The sequence below is a fragment of the Argopecten irradians genome, chromosome 2 (assembly GCF_041381155.1).
Source record: "Argopecten irradians isolate NY chromosome 2, Ai_NY, whole genome shotgun sequence".
In the NCBI taxonomy this organism is placed as follows: Eukaryota; Metazoa; Mollusca; class Bivalvia; order Pectinida; family Pectinidae; genus Argopecten; species Argopecten irradians.
This window is the reverse complement of record NC_091135.1, coordinates 34326076-34343940: the sequence shown is the minus strand read 5'-3', so window position 1 is coordinate 34343940 and position 17865 is coordinate 34326076. Positions and strand designations below refer to the sequence as shown.

Below are 17865 nucleotides of genomic sequence, written 5' to 3'. Positions count from 1 at the left end.
TTGTATAGAGTGTAACGAGTGCGCTACAAAACAATGTACACAGCACCAAGGTCAGTGTAATTGTGAGCGAGATATTTACCTATATCACGCTTCAGATATCACGCTATCGCCACGAGGTAGTTTTAAGCCCATTTAGCACGATTTCCACGAGACATTGCGCAAGTAACATTAATTTCGGAACATCCCTCGTAGTCAATATGGGCGGTAATGATTTATAAACTTTTGATAAACAAGAATTCCACGGAAGAGGATGTGTCGCCTGCACAATATCACAAATAATAGTCTGTTTTGACCATTTGGAAGTCCAGTAACTCTTGCAAATATTGACGGATTTTGACCATTTCGAACACATCCCAGATCTCATTGATATAAAGCAATATACCAAATTTGGTTGAAAGCGAACAATAAATACGTAAGTTATCGCACGGAAACCGTTTCCCGGACGCCGACGACGTGATACTCAAGTGTCGCCCTTGCGTTGCAGGCGACACAAAAATTTAATAAATATCGACCATAACCGATTTCCCAAGTTTTCAATGAACTGAAATTAACTGACATTGTAACGCCGTTGCCAAGAACAGCATGTGACTACCGTGACTACTAAGTTACGCCTTTCCGAATTTTCCCACGAACATGCCATGCACTTTCCAACTTCTAGTGGCGACCAGTTTAAGAGGGGTTCCCGCATAATTTGCGCTCAAATTCACTTATCGGAAAAGGAATACGAAACATTCAATTTTTTACCCAATGCCTTAAATTATAAACTTTATTTTGTGTTCATACAAACATTACCAAGTAATTCGAAGTATAAGTAATTGAAATATATATGATTGTGTACGGAATGTGCCGACGGTTCCCGATGGGGCTAGAATCCGGAGCTGTGCATGCACGTCGTGCTGTTTATGCGGTAAGGAAGGAAAATAGCAGCGGCTCAATTTCAGTGAAAGCCTGATCGTCCTAGATTATTAACAGACACTGACAGAAATTAAAACTGTCACGATTCCGATCAGTTACAAGAAAGGAGAAGTCTTTATCCTTACGACAAATTAGAAAGCCACTTATCAAGAAGTAGAAAGGTATGCAACATCGTTATGAAGTTGCAAAGCTATATGTTCTGTCCCACAACTGCAACTTTCCAATTTGAATTATTTTGTCATTCTTTTGTCTTCTTATGTAGACGTTGAGCCGATATTTAATATTGATGGCTACTAGGAAAAAGTGATGGAATAGCAGAAATAGTTCGGACTAATTGAAATAAAGGAAACAAACCTAAATATGGCATCAATTATAATGGTTTTATTTAAAGATGCTCCACCGCCGACAGAGCATAAATGATATTCCTCATTTGAACAATAATTTGTGTTTAATCGCGTGTACATATGTCTAAATAACACAAAAAATAATGTGAAATAATTTATTTTGCCTTTGATGCATGCGCAATCAGTCCTTCATTACATGTAAGATATAGTGCCACGTAATTTTTTCGGGATGCAATTAATTATTTTTATTATTTTTAACTTGAAGTGAAATTAGAATCTCAAACTTTTCAATGATGGTTATGGTGTAAAGTAAGTAACTTTTGTAACTGAAGAAAAATACCAAATCGTCTGCTCCAGTTTTTGATAGTGAAAAAATACCATTTGTCAGCGGTGGAGCATCTTTAATAATCACAATAAGAAGATGATGATTGCACGCATTGTACCGTGGCAGTATATATACTGGAGAAACTTCCTCCAAAATCGATTCATATAATGACCAGACAAGCGAAACACATGCATTTCATGTATTCATTGGAAAATGCAATAACTAAATTAAACCTAACAGGGTCAATCACAAATGTAGCACCAACAAAAAATAATTACTTTTTGGCTAATTTGATACTTTGGTTGATTTGCAAGAGACTACTTGAACACTGACAAACTTTTCTAAGATTGATAATAAATGAGAACCTTCAAGTGAAGGGAACCCAATATATCCTTCAGGAAAACAGCTACATATTCATGGTCACTTAGAAATTTGAGTGATACAGTAAAACATAGATCTCAGGCAAAGGGATCAAAAATATCCCTAAAACCCTTGGTCTTGGCAATTGTCGCTGACAGCATATGTTTCTGCGAAGACGATTATGGACAGCAGCCATTTTGTAAGACTTGAGAATGGACTTTTGTCTTCTACTTAGTGTACTTAAGTAATTAATATAAATTCACACTTGAGAACGATGTTCCACTTCTTTCTGAACAAGGGGGAGGAGGAACCTGTTGAAAAGAGAGATACCCCCATATGCCACTGTAGGGTAAGAAGTCTGATGGCATTCCTTGAGTCTACCCTGCCATATAGGGTGCTCCTGTTTGTTCCTTATCATGGAAAAACTTGAGTTGCTGAGATCAGGTATACAACAGTTTATATCTGCCAGGTCCTTTACTGAAGCTTAATTAGACAAAAAAATTACAACTTCTGACATTAAAACCGTTGTTTTATAATTTGAAAGAAACTGAAACGAACTTAAGTCTCATTGTTGAAGGGATACATGATTCATCATCTTTATGTTGGCAAAAATTTACTCTTAACTTTTTATCTATCAAAATAAGCAATTACACTGCCATAATTAACCTAGCTAATTTTCAGCATACTTTGCCATGAACAAGCTGATGATTTTAGACCTGCAGATACACTTCTTAAATATAAACAGTTTAGAAAAAAGTATTAATACTGTACAGTTATATTCAACTAACCAGTTACATTGTATATACAAAACAACCACAATCAATATATTTTAACGTGATAATTATAACGAGATTCAACAAATATTGCACATTGTTTCTGAAACATAATATAAACATATCTGAAGATTGTAAAGCTAATGAGTCAAACAGGGGGAAGTGGCAAGTCACATGTTCAGCTGATACTTTTAAATTAACAATAACAAAGACATACATATGTAGCATACTAGTTTAACCAAATATTAAAATTTTTTTCATGTAATTATAAAACAGATCAATTGCCTTCACTAAATGTAAGTTTAGACACCGGTTCATAGTACCAATAAACTAACTTATTTTTGCTATGACCTAATTTTATGTTTGCGTGTCTAACTATGATTTCATTTTGTAATGTGCACTTAAAAATCTATGTTGTAGCTCTTCAACGAATTCAAACTTTTTATCAGCGAGTTATTTTTTGTGTGAAATCTTATTCCATACAATATACGTATAATTTGATTTAATTTGGACCATGCAAAAATAAGTCTGTGATTGGTCTATACTGCATTATGGCTTTGGATAGTACAGAGTTATCTCCCTTGTTGGAAATGACATCATTATTTTGTGAGCAAAATTAATGTATTTTCTCAGGGAAATCTGATGTAACCCTCACAAGCCCATGATGTCACAATCAATATCTATAGGTACCCACAAGGGTAGGTAACTCTTTTATTATATATGCAACAACGAAATAACACCTACCAGGTTTTCCATGGTTCCATCAACTTCATAACAATGAGGTTCAAATTTGTTTAGCAACCATACAGATTAAGCATTGTTAGCACATGTACTGTATATGTACAATATTTTAGAGTAGTGAGCTAAAATATGATTGCACTTATTGTATTTTCACCACAACATTAACATAGCAATTCTTCCAAATGCTCAAATTCATCACTGTTCTGATGTTTGAAATCCTGTTCGTACTAAAATTTGATTGTCCTAAAATAAGTACATTAATTTTACAGTTACTGTATTTAATTGGAATAATTAACACTTGTCTTAATTTAAACATGCTAATAGATTGATTACAATCATGATTTAAAAAAAGATCTAGGTTAATCTAAATACACCACATGAATGAGCTATTCAGGTAAAATCATATACTAGTACCCCACCCTAGGACTCCTTAGATTTTGTTCAGTGGTATCACCTATAAATTACAATTAATATAATTAATTACCAGTTACATAGATGTATGAATGGATATCCAGACATGAACAAATGAGATTTTTAGGACTGGGGTTTGGAATATATTTTAGTTAAAACAGGTCAAAGTAGAAACATTACACTAAAACAATTTTTTTAACGTGCGCCTTACTTCTAAGAATTTTGCAATCAAAGTAAACAGATTTAAACAATAAATTGTATCTCAGAGTCTATGAATCGATAAATACTTCACCTAATATATTGATAGACATTTCGATTCATTCAACTTTTAAATATGTGAAAGTTTGTCCTTGCTATGAACTTTTTATGATAAGGAAATCATGGTATTAAGTATGAAGTGACAAAAGGTTGGTTTACACCATTACTGATCCAAACTTACTATAGCTTTAAATCCCCCCAGCCACCCAAGAACTCTTTTTAACAGAATGTCCAATTAAACTGTAACAGTTTTTACTGCAGTTGAAATTTAAAAACAAAGTTTATAGAATTCTCTGAGTACACTAACATCTCTTTCTACACACCATTCAAATCTATGTTCATCGGCATGAGGAAATCATGCATGGCATATTTCCATGTCCATAATCGTGCTATCCGGTTGAATTCGTTTCTGTTTGCGGCGTACAGTTGTCCGACTGCTGGTTCCATACACACATGACAATATGGGTCTGTTAGTAATGACTGAATACTTATCAACACTTTGGAAATTGTCAATGCTAAACTCCAGTTATGGTGGATTGAGTCCAAGCCTACGTCACCATGGCGACTGATATTTGGATGAAATATCTTTGTTATGAATCGTACTTTGGGTGGTCTCATTGGATAACTGAAATAAAACAGAAGAATGGGGGTGATTAATTTTCTGATTGTTTAATGACTACAAATAAACAAGCCTCTCTGACACATTCGATAACTGAACAACACTTGTAGTGAATATAAGAACTTGGTAGAAAATAGATATAAACAAACATGTAGACGAACACCTTGTGTTAGTGTTATTTTGGACTGAAGAACGCCCTATAGTGGCCGAATATGTATTCCATAGAAATAATTTTGATTTTACTTTGAATTTATTTTGGCCTTTTATTTCAGATTATTAAAATACTAGCTTTATACCGTTTTTACCTCATAATGGTAGAAAAGTACACATGGATTTTTTTAGACAGAAAATCAAATGCTTAGATAATCAATAGGGCAGTTTTGAGATTGCAAAATCATGATATGGTTTGACCACAATAATAGTGCAACCTTCCTATGTTTGTGATGCCATACATTCCCATCAAAGTATGGCATCACATTCACCAGAAGATGGGACGAATTGTATTCACATCACAACAGTTAACTACCCCTAAATCCTGCTATTGGTTATAACATTATAATTGGTTAGATAATTATATCAACATCATTTAAGGATGGTCTTACTTGCATGTGCCATGTTGCTTGTATGAGGTGTGTATGTTTTTAGAAGGCTGAAAATTAAATTTGAATAAATTAAAAGATACGACAATTACGAAGGAATACAGAAAACAAAGTTCACCTTTGTGGTATCTGTAGATATAACAGAAACAGTCCACCCTCATAAGGACTCCCTTGGGGGCCAGTGATGGATGCCTGCCAGTGACAACAGTGTCTGTCTAGTGGAGTGGCTTTTATCCCCTCTGGAGGGTCAGACTTCAGGGTCTTGAGCTCACTCCGTAGTCTTCGATGTCGCCAAGAGTTCTCCTCGATTGGAGGTGTACTCTGTAAGGTACAGTGATGAGTTTGACACAAATAATCAGGTTATAGCTTTAAACAAATCACAGTTTAAATCAAGATATTAACGCAGAGGGAAAAATAGATTAAAATATAATGAAAAGTATTTCACTTTGGAAATAAATACTTTTTGTAAGATGAATGGATTCAAATGACTTCATCAGATTGGATTTAACGAAATAATATTTATGGATAGTTAAAATCAAATAAAATAATATGTATGTGTATTCTTGATAATGATAAGCATCTGTTAGGTTTAATTACATAAAGGTTAAGAAATACAATGTTTAAAAATATTTTTGCTAACAAATGTTGTTATGATATAAATATTGACGTTATTCTTAGAAAGGATGGGAGATAACTGCATTACCTGCAACATCATGCTCTCTAAACAGTATTTACAGGGTGAGCTCTCTAACCTGTAATGGATTTGTAAACGAGATGAAATTAGTTTAAATGCGTTAACATTTTCTATGGATACAAATCTACAGAAAACACTCATACATATAGTGTATTTTTCCTGGCCTAAATATTTTGGTGATTTTTGTTTATTTCCTTTGTAAAAAGAGGTTGTAGATCCTATCAAAGTATTAAGAATATATCTTTTTATTAAAGAAATATCCACCAGAAAAATTATCTAAATTGTTAAAGGTTAGTAAGAGGAAAGAATGTAAGTACATTATTATGTACTTGTACTTGGATAACTTTAGGTACTGTAGGTAATTTAATGCTTTTATTAATAATTTAATTAAATAACCTATATAAATTATAAGATTTTTCGTGTTACACTTACAACTTTGTGTATATTGTTTTCCAAGTTTTCACTCTGTACTGTGGGTAAAACAGTGGCCATCGCAGTTTACAAAATTCCTTCCATTGAGAGTCAGTTGTCTCCCCTTCCAAAATTTGTCTCCACCTTGAACACACACGTCCAGCCGTCCAAAGGGAAATGTCATCGAGGTATTTGAACACAACCAAAAGAACTGAAACATCCAAATAACATAAATAAGAATAGTCAATCTGCTACATTTATCTTAGCTGCAATATTGTAGCTCAAAGACTTTTAGACAGAAAATGGTGTCGTCTTTAGAGCTACAATTGGTGCCTATTACTGCCAATGGAGCAAAGTAGTGATCATACAAACAATTATAAAACGTTTGTTGGCATTTTATTGTACTTGTTTGATATCGCCTACCTACTAGGCAATAAAACTGAACCACATAAAATATCAAATTCTCATCGAGGCATTATTTTTTTACACAATACATATGGAGGTCTTTCTGAAGGGTATTTTTAAGGCGCAAGTCTACAAATTGTGAATTTGACGTCTTGTGAGCGGTACGGTAGATGTTAAGAATGGTAGTTATGTTTGTTTTGGACAAAAATAATATGTAAATACATGTATACACATTAAATAATTGGAAACCTTCAAAAAAGTATAGAAAACTCTGCCCGAGTGATTTTCAGAGGCAATGCTCCACTACGACACATAGGGACCAATTCGTACCCGGCCGAAAGGTATAGTAGGCCGGGTACGTCTATTCGTTCTACATTTATCTGTATCAAAGTGAATACATTGAAGCCTATTGTAAGTACAGTACACAGCATGAAAATGAAAAAAAAATGTATACACTCTGAAATTGATACCTACATAAGTATATTCTTTTCAAATTATATAATATATACATAGGGTACATGAATAGTCTTTCATTTAGTGGTTTAATATGTACATTTGTAATTACATGTTCAGGAAATCTGTAAAATTACATGTATTAATTCTATTTTTCCCTATGATATTCATTCATTGTATAAAACTTATCATAAACTTGTAGTTTAATTAAGAAACGCTTAAAACGCTGTTTTATTTAGAAATGATTTATCCCCAAACAATTTAAAAACGTAACTCTTCCAATCCATAACATTTATCTCATCATTCCTATACATTGTATTGTAAAATGCATGGATTGTTAGTTTGGAATAAAACAGAATAATTTTATTTGATATAAGAGACCTTCTGGAGGCATAGAATCCACTAAGCCTTCGGGCACCATATCTTTTTCCCTTGGCATTGTTAGTGAAGATATACGCTCTGTGAGTTTGTCCATCTTATGAGTGACACCAGATTTCACCCTTTTTGTCTCCTGGGCATCCTGACTTCCATTGGCGTAGAAATCAAATGCTGCTCCAGGTTCTTCATTCCCAGAGTCAGCATCTGAGTCTGCCTTCTGTTAATAGTTGATAAATAAGCTAATGTAGTATACATAAAAAATTACTGAAAAAATCTTCATTGGCATGCAGAAAACATGAACTAATATGATGATCAATATTAAGCTATCTATATTGTTTTTTTCTTTATCATATTTGCAGTGTTGTACAAAATTAAGACCTGAAAAGGGTCAGTATGACTCATTACACTAAATATTGGGCATATAATTTGTAATTAATTAATTTTCTTAATTCATTAATACCAATATACTTCCACTTATGTTATAATTGTCACCTTAAACTAGTACATCAATATTTTTTTCTAAATCAAATGCTTTAATCATTTTGAAATCAATACATTTTTTAATTATGTAATGCTAATTGGTGAAAAGTGCTATTGAAAGTAGACTTATTAACCTCATTGTAGATTTCCTGTTCTCCATCCTCTAAATTAATGTCAGAGGTAAATAGGAACAGGTGGCAGGTGCTACACACAGGCTGGCCGAAGTTGGAGCCATAAAACCCATCACATATCATACATCTTGAATACTGGAAAACAAATCAAAAGTCATTCTGTTATATGTGAATTAGAATGTAAATCATAATATATTTATATCATACAGGATATGTATATATATGAATATGATTGCAGTACATTGTATATATAAACAGCTAAATATATGCATCTACTTATGAATCCACATGCATGATTGCCATTTCTGAAATACATTATATATATAAAGTAGCTAATTCATTTCAAGGAGGTAAAGGGACAGAAAAGCCTAAAGACAGACGGAAGCCAGCTAGAAGAAAACACACAGTTGTATGATTTTCCATGATTTTACAATGTAACAGGAAGAGAGTAGGGCTTGATCAATATATCGAAATACCGATACGTATCAGTTTTCAGCAGCGTATCGAATATTGATACGCAAACATGCTGTATATCATTGTATCGTTTAACAACTCAATCTACTGTTTTCATTATAGTAAAAGGAAATTTCAAACAAATTTTTTTCTAAAACATCATTCAAGTAAGAGCATTTCAATCAAAAGGAAGTGTTTAAAGCATCTGTGTCACCTAGATGGATTAGAAATGTCTTTTCCTAACTACGAAAACGAATTGACAGAAAGTGATCAACACAGATGATAAACTGAATCAAATGTTTGATAGATGTTTGTCAGGTTATAGAATGTTTTATTAAAATTGTCTTTTATTGTCACAATACTCAAAACACAGTGATTAAATGAATTTTAAAAGAGGTCCACTGTATCGTCAATACGCATCATGTATTGTTTCAGTGTATTGTCAATACGTATCGTATTGTTTTAGACCTTCCAATACCCAGCCCTGGAAGAGAGTAGTGTGCCGCCAGCCCGGGCCAGGCTCGAACCCGTGACCCAGACTTACTGGTCCGCCACTCTTCCGACATCCTCGATACTCCAGGGCTTCCGATCACTTACGATCTCTATACCCCTGGCTATTTCATAGTGAAATTGAAGGCAGCTCAGCTGAAAACATTTGACCAATCACAGGCTAGCAAAGATTTCCTTTGAAGACTACAGAGAGAGCGACGCCTAACATCAAAGTCACACAGTCAACCACAGTGTACCGTTATACGGCTCTTTTGATGTACATCAAATGACTAAGTTACCTGTTCTATTCTGTTGCCTCCAGTTTTACTATGAGATAGTCCAGGGGTGTAGAGATCGTAAGTGATCGGAAGCCCTGGAGTATCGAGGATGCTCTTCCGACTGAGCTAAAGGGAAATTCCCTCTAGCGCGAAGCTAGAAGGCGACCGTATCACTATGTACAATTAAAACCTTCTACAAGTGCAACTATCATGTCAAATAAGGCAATTACCTTAGAACTACAGATATCAGATATTTTTCTAAACACTTATCATATTCAACCAGGACCTACACATCTTAATAAACTAGTGTTTTAAAGGAAATTGAAGTTGTAATTACAAAATTCAAGATTCAAGCATAACTCTCATCTATCAGTGAACATATGTTAGAATCAGATACAATAATTTTAGGGAATAAGGTTACTTCTAGATATTAAATTGTAGTGAAATTTAATTTACCAGATGATTTTAATAAAGGTGTGTGATCCGTTGATTAACTTCCAATTGATTACGCCCTGAATCAAAACAATATATATGAATATTGACTATATGCCAATAATCGTCAACATTGACGGACGGCATAGCCCCCAATAAGAAATATTTATTTCTTAATTTAGAAACAAGAACTAGGCCTAATAGATCAAGGAAAATGAGGAATGCCACATGGTACAATTGCTTGAGGTCATATATAGCTGTATAAGTTAACTGTTTTGTATCTACTGGCAGACAACCATGCCAGTTCTTGCGAAGTACCATTCTCGGCATCGCATGTAATGTGTACAAGGTTGCCAGCTAGTAATGCACATCAAACAAAATGGTCTACATAGCAATTTCAATGCCATCCAAATCGCAAATTCCATCTTTAAACTTGTTTCACTTCCACAAACAAGTGGATTACAAACACACGAGATACATTAACTATATATTTGCTGAAGTATTTATGATTAAGTGATGTTGATACCTCTATTTTGAGAAATTCGGAAATGTTCGACTTGGAATCATTGCTTCCGGTGCTTGTGTCAGCCATGTTGTTTGGGAATTACCCATTCACGCGCATGCGTCAAAATATTAAACTGTTTCCGGAAATCACCGGTGCGTGCCAAACAGTAAGTTGGTAAGTAAGATATTTGTTAGCAAATGCAGATTTTCAGGTGTGATGTCGAAATTATAGAACGTAAAATCTAAGTAGTTAACATAAGACATTTTCATTGGAAAAGAACTAACTTTTATAGATATGAGATTGTCAAAACAATCACTGTTCAATGCAAGAACAGATTTAGAAAGAAAACAAGAAGGAGGGGGGGGGGTCATCTTCTTCTTCTAAGGGCTAAGTTAATATATCGACACTAGGCTAGTTTATATGTCTTTCTTATGGTTCTGTTGTTACTTTATATACATGTACAACCACAGGAGTTTGACGTTCTGTCAATAATATATAGTATACATATATAAAAAATACCTCTATATACTATGTAATAACATAGGGGTATTTTTATATATGTATACTAGGATATATTATTGACAGAACATAGCTGTTAATAGGACGTTAATTAATCAAACAAACAAAAATATTGACAGAACGTCAAACTCCTGTGGTACAACGTACTTTTAGACCCTGTTTAAACTGTGGTATTTTGCATATCTCTTCTTACATTGTACATGATTGTATGCGAGTTGAACATTAGTTAGACCTTAGTGCATCAACATTTTTTATAAGACTGCATGATACAATGTTTTCATGAGTAAACGGTAATTTTGAGTTCAATGCCATGGCCCTTTCACTAACATATAAGGAGCACTTTGAGCCAATGTGTTAGTTTCTATCAAGCTTAAATATAATTGTCTTAATTTTTTTTAATAAAAAGGCTCCAAGATATGGCTTAATACTCATTGTAGCAGAAAACAAAGATATATACATGACATATTTAATACTCTAAAACCCAGGTTTTTTTTTAGGTCTTTATTACGGTACATGACATTTATACACACTGTCTATTGACTCTCCAAATTTTCTGTCAATCTTTATTTGTACATGTAGACATACATATATATTGACAGAAACACATAGTGGTTGGAAACTTCTTCTTTATTTGTGTTGACAGGCAGAGGAACGTACCTCTGGTTTATAGATGCTTTCCCTTGACTAAGGCCAAATAAAAAAATATTCTTGTTTCCGGTAACACCCTTTAAAAATGAAGGGTTGGTATATGCATAGGTAGGGATTTTTTTTTTTTTTAAATATTTTTTCTCTTCATCCCAGTTTCTTACAGTGAAAAACTGAAATAGACTTCAACCTTTTATAAACCATGGATTTGATTCCTAGGGGATTATTGGTGTCTTAAATTTACAGAATTTGTACCCAAATTCCTGATTTTGTGCAGAACCAAACAAAATTTAGGTTGTTATTTGTTTGCTTTATGAGGACAAAACTGATAAACAGTTTTTGAGTAGGCACTGAGTCGATCGGGTTACCGGAAACATAAATGTTTTTTTGTATGGCCTAACTACTTTTAAGTGTATTCTTTTAAACATTATATTACATAAGATTTTTGAAAGCATGTAAATCAGCAATTTTACCTAGTTTTTCTAAAATCAGACATTCAAAACTTGAAATGCATTTTTGTGTTGCCTGCAACGCAAGGGCGACAATTAGGTATCACTATGTCGGCGTCGTTGGCGTCCAGGAAACGGTTTCCGTGCGATAACTGAAGTATTTAATGTCCGATTTCAACCAAATTTGGTATATAGCTTTATATCAATGAGATCTCGGATGAGTTTGATAATGGTCATATATAATCCATCAATATTTGCAAGAGTTACGGGACTTTAAAATCGTCAAAACAGAAAAATCCATGGTTTCAGCTCGATAACTTAAGTATTTATCTTCCAATTTCAACCAAATTTCATAAATTGTTTTATATCAATGAGATCTTGAATGAGTTCAATAATGGTCAAAATCCGTCAATATTTTCAAGGCTCAATAAATTAAAATTTATCAAAACAGAAAAATCAATATTTTCAAGGCTCAATAACTTAAATATTTATTGTCCGATTTCAACCAAATGTGGTATGTTGCTTTATATTAATGAGATCTTAGATGGGTTCGATACTGGTCAAAATCTGCCAATATTTGCAAGAGTTACAGGACCTTAAAATAGTCGAAACATGGCTTCCGCTTGAAAAAATTAGTATTTATTGTCCGATTTCAACCAAATTTGGTATATTGCTTTATATCAATGAGATCTTAGATGGGTTCGATACTTTTCAAAATCCATCAATATTTGCAAGAGATGTGGAACTTGATTACTTCACCTAAATTATGAACAATATTTTCAACTGTAAATAACTATTTTTTGTGATGCTATGCCGGCGACACATCCACTTCCATGGAATTCTTGTGTTTTATTAATAATTTAATATATAAGTTAAAATATTATTTTTCCTATTCAAAATAGTACTCAAACCATCTGAAAATTACTGAACTTTTATAGCATATTAAAGTTTTTCTTCTTGCTATTTAAGAGTTTATCTAAAAAAAAACTTAAGCACAGCAGTCTGCGACTTTAAGCACTATAGTCCGAAGCCCACGACTAGTAATTTTACAGCCAGACTAGTGCCAAATAGAATTAACTAGTCCAATTGGACTAGTGGCTCCCCACCTGATTAAAATAATTCAATACTATACTTAATTTACAAATATAGTAGTCAACTGCAATTTTCAAAACATTTTGAGTGCATATATATAATGTATACAATTATTTCAGTTCGGATGCATTTATTTTGTGAGAGTTTAGGTTTTTAATTTGGGTCATAAATCCTGAACTGATCATGACAATTAAGTGCTGAAACAAAATGGTTGTATATTTAATTTGGACTACAGTAATGATAAAATAGTTAGGCTAGCAAGATTTTGGGGTTTACTTACTAGTCCAAATGACTAGCAGCGAAAGCAAGTTACATTACATACTGATACAGAGGTACATCTATCGATCGTAAAATTGGCAGAGTTGCCGATCTCTACAGTTGGATTTATTTATGTTTCTGATATTGATGAGAACCATTTGGATTAGTTAGGATGCAATTAATATATCACAATTAAATATATGTTCATACTGTCAAACTAATAAATTTCTATACATTTGTAAATGACAAAGGACATGCAGACTTAATATCATCCATTTGGTACAATTTACTATACCAATGTACTATTTACGGACAGCTGTCTGTTTGAAGAAATTTTTTGAAATCTTTTTTGTGTTCTTTATAGACAGGTTTGACTGGAGAGAAATAGTTATATTGATGGAACACCATCATTATATCAATTAAACCAAAAAATGTCATTTTATTTATATATATCAATTAAAAATCATAGACATCCAGTTTTATATTTGATTTCTAAATGCTTTTGAAAAGATTACAATTAATACAAAAATGTATGCTTATATTTTTCAGATTGTCCGTTTAACCTTAGCTTAACGAGTCTCACTTTGATCATGATGTCATGGTACAGAGATTCTTTAAAAATGGATTTAATGTGTCAAAGAAAATGAAGTGATAGTTCTGTTGAGTGTTTATTTTTGGATAAATTCTGTTCTTGAAGGAATTTACACAAGTAAAGTAGTTTTGTGATTTGTGGAAAATACCAAGAATGACAGAAGCATTACCCCGTGGAAATTTTGGGCCAGGACCCACAACACTTCCCGTCATTTCTTGGTTTGAATTTCTGCTAAATGATAAACTGCTTGAAAATCATCTGCAGCTTGAAAATCCAGGTATGTCACGTAAATCAAAAGTACATGCATCTGTATTCTGTATGTTTTAAAGACTATAGGGGTCTTTAATTTAGTTTTTGGTTGAATAACAAAGAAAAAAAATGGTAACCCAACAATTCCTTTGGTTAAACAATTTAGATTATACCCTACATTTGTAGAGATGCTACTCTAGATCTTCATATATATATGGGAATGCATATCCCAATGAAATGCATGTAAGTACATTTAGTATTTTGCTTGACTTGTATCTTCATTCTGAACATTTTGCTGAGACTATCAATACAATAAATTAGTTTAATTATTGAAATTTTATCAAGTCTCTAAACAATGTTTTGAGTATCATTTGATCAGAGCATGTTACATTATAGGTATACAGATATCGAGATTGGTTATATATTAGTACACATAATTTCCCAGACATTGACGTCGACAACACCTCAAGTTGATATTTAATACCTGTAAGGGCTTTAAACTCTATTGTCTTTTACATTTAAATGATATCTAATGGCCAGGCTGGAATCATGATAAGGAGTCCTTGTAACAGTAGTGCATACACATTTGTATAGGCCACGTGTGTCACATGTGTAATCACAGTCCCTGAAGTGTTACTAACGAGATCAAGCTGAAAGATATAATTAAAAATCTTTTGTTTTAAGCCACTCATTAATTAGCAGGTTATCTTATCAGATGGCAAGCGCCATTGGAGCAGTAAATCAAAGTTAAATTGCACATGTATATTTAAATGGCAAGGTCTTCTTTTTCGTACACTATATGGATTGCCGTTTGTTCACACATTTAAAGTTCAAAGGTCAAAAGTCTGGATTTAAACTTCAAGAAACCTTTTTTAACGCTAAGCTTATAAATTAACAGCTAGCATACAAAAGGATTGGTACAGAAATGTTACCAATCTTTGTAGATGCACATGTACAGTTTTTAAAATAGTTAACTAATAAAACCAACTAACTTAATTTTCACACATTTAAAGTTCAAAGGTCAAAAGTCTGGATTTAAACTTCAAGAAACCTTTTTTAACGCTAAGCTTATAAATTAACAGCTAGCATACAAAAGGATTGGTACAGAAATGTTACCAATCTTTGTAGATGCACATGTATAGTTTTTAAAATAGTTAACTAATAAAACCAACTAACTTAATTTTTAAGTGCATTAAAAAGAAGATAAAAGTTTGACATTCATAATGAAGGGTTTATATAAATTACTCAGTTTTTATGCATTTGATACTGACTCTGTCATGGTGTTTTGGATAATAATGATTCTTACTTCCATTTTACCTCCACAGATCCCACACCTATTCAGCTTATCATACAGTTCCTACAGCAGGCAGACGCACAGCAGGCCGCCAACAATGTACAACAGATCATTACACGGGAGGCATCCTCACCACTCCCACCAATCCCCACCAGTAATGGACAGGGCCCCGACCAAATCAAAACAGAGGACCCAGGTAAAATATCACCACTCCCTCCGATTCCCTCCAGTAATATTATATGGACAGGCCCCTGACCAAATCAAAACAGAGGACCCAGGTAAAATATCACCACTCCGCCCGATTCCCTCCAGTAATGGACATGTAGGGCCCTGACCAAATCAAAACAGAGGACCCAGGTAAAATATCACCACTCCCCCCAATTCCCTCCAGTAATGGACAGGGCCCTGACCAAATCAAAACAGAGGACCCAGGTAAAATATCACCACTCCCCCTGATTCCCTCTAGTAATGGACAGGGCCCTGACCAAATCAAAACAGAGGACCCAGGTAAAATATCACCACTCCCCCTGATTCCCTCCAGTAATGGACAGGACCCTGACCAAATCAAAACAGAGGACCCAGGTAAAATATCACCACTCCCCCTTATTCCCTCCAGTAATGGACAGGGCCCTGACCAAATCAAAACAGAGGACCCAGGTAAAATATCACAACTCCCCCTGATTCCCTCCAGTAATGGACAGGGCCCTGACCAAATCAAAACAGAGGACCCAGGTAAAATATCACCCCTCCCTCCGATTACCACATGCATTAGTAATGGACAGAGCCCTGACCAAATAAAAAAAGAGAATCCAGGTAAATTCAAATTTCACCCATCCCGCCGATTCTCATCAGTAATGTGCAGAGCCTTGACCAAATCAAAACAAAGGTTCGAGGTAAAATATCACCCCTCCCTCCGATTTCTACCAGAAACGGGCAGGGCCCCAGTAAAATCAAGAGGACCCAGGTAGTTGAAATTGCCCCTTCCCTACAATAATAACAGGGCCCTAAGACTTAATATAGCTTCATTGCTTTGATGATACTGATAAAATTTCAGCATAATTCAACCAGAAATTTTGATATCTAAATTACAAAATTTTCAACTTCTTTCTATCTATGAATATTCAATATTATGACTGTAGTGTACTTATGGCCAACTATTACCATACATTGATGGATTTAACTGATTGCATATAGTATTTGGTATATAATATGTGTGAAATTACTCTATAATGACTGTTTATAATTGTTTGACCAGCTCTGGTCAATATTGGTGAACAAACACACCTTTGGTCTTTCACTAGTAGTTCTAGACTTACAGTCATTCCTGTGGTCTGTTTACTTTTCGGATCGATGTACAGTGTACATCTCTTGTTTAGAAGAAACTACTTCCAGGATTCGCTAACTTCTTAGTTAGATTATATATTGAATTGTATAATGATACAGTGATAGGCAATTGGTATATGGTTTTCACAAGATACCACCACCTCTCCTGCCTTATATATAATATATTAGGTGATTGTATTTGGACAAATTGCATTCATTCTCTTATATTACGAGTCTTATATCATGCATGTAATTCCCAGATTTAAGTCAAAGTCACTATTTTGATTTTTTTTTTCGGCATTTGCTTTAGTCTGATTACAGATTTTCATATACACTACTTGTATTTTAATATTTAAATCAGATTGAATTTACTTGTGCTAATTATTTATGCTTGTTAAAACATTAGATGTTTTTTTCTGTTGACATGAAAAAAAAATGATTTAAAATGATATAATGTAATCTCATACCTAGCATTATTTACTTGAATGTTTATGAAACAGTATAAAACATTAGATGATGAGGTGTACCATTACCATATTCCTATAAAACAAATTCCAAAGACCACCAGATTTTTGAAGTGTTAACACAGTATTGTTACAGTTCCTGTCAGAAGGTATGGTCATGTCCATTGTTTTGTTACACTTTGTGAACAATAAAGTGTTGTTCTGTTAGTTCTATTGTTTAATTGTCATGGGTCAATCTTCTTGGTAGAGTTGATTCTTTTTCCTGATCTGTTGCAAAACTTAACTTATCTGATCACACATTTACAATGTAAAAGAAGCTATTTTTAGTGATCATATTTTTGCTGTGTGACTGCACATGTACAGTCAAGTTCTTTTCCCATTAACTTATAGAAAAAGATACTGGTCTCCAGGAGGTACATTATTTTGTTTTTATTTGAGACCTTTGCAGACTGACTATTATCCATATACATGTACAATATATTTGATATCATATATATATGCTGAGGCTAAAGTGGCCAAGTGGTTT

General features: G+C 33.6%; 2 protein-coding genes across 3 annotated transcripts in view; one reads left to right on the top strand and one right to left on the bottom strand.

Annotated features, from left to right (window-relative positions):
• Positions 1-1274: 1274 nt before the first annotated feature.
• On the bottom strand, positions 1275-10542 carry LOC138315256 (uncharacterized). Its single transcript, XM_069256139.1, has 7 exons — positions 10476-10542; positions 8301-8432; positions 7690-7903; positions 6472-6661; positions 6049-6097; positions 5464-5666; positions 1275-4752 (listed from the first exon to the last, which is right to left on the bottom strand). Exons 1-7 carry the CDS (start codon positions 10539-10541, stop codon positions 4443-4445), a joined length of 1164 nt encoding a protein of 387 aa, XP_069112240.1. The 5' UTR covers position 10542; the 3' UTR covers positions 1275-4442.
• A 51-nt stretch (positions 10543-10593) lies between these two features.
• The window catches only part of LOC138315255 (integrator complex subunit 8-like), a 29053-nt gene continuing 21781 nt past the window's right edge, over positions 10594-17865 (top strand). For both annotated transcript variants that reach the window (XM_069256137.1, XM_069256136.1), the window contains exons 1-3: positions 10594-10628; positions 13967-14286; positions 15584-15748. In XM_069256137.1, the coding sequence (XP_069112238.1) occupies positions 14163-14286; positions 15584-15748 (289 nt within the window). In that variant the 5' untranslated portion in view covers positions 10594-10628; positions 13967-14162. The remainder of the gene's footprint in view (positions 10629-13966; positions 14287-15583; positions 15749-17865) is intronic.

Excerpts from the sequence above, each read along its gene's own strand:
- LOC138315256 (XM_069256139.1), bottom strand. The coding sequence starts at position 10,541 with ATGGCTGACACAAGCACCGGAAGCAATGATTCCAAGTCGAACATTTCC. Across the intron at positions 6,662-7,689 it reads GGATTCTATGCCTCCAGAAG|TTCTTTTGGTTGTGTTCAAA; the intron begins GTCTCTTATATC and ends TGGATGTTTCAG. Across the intron at positions 4,753-5,463 it reads TATCTACAGATACCACAAAG|TTATCCAATGAGACCACCCA; the intron begins GTGAACTTTGTT and ends GTTTTATTTCAG.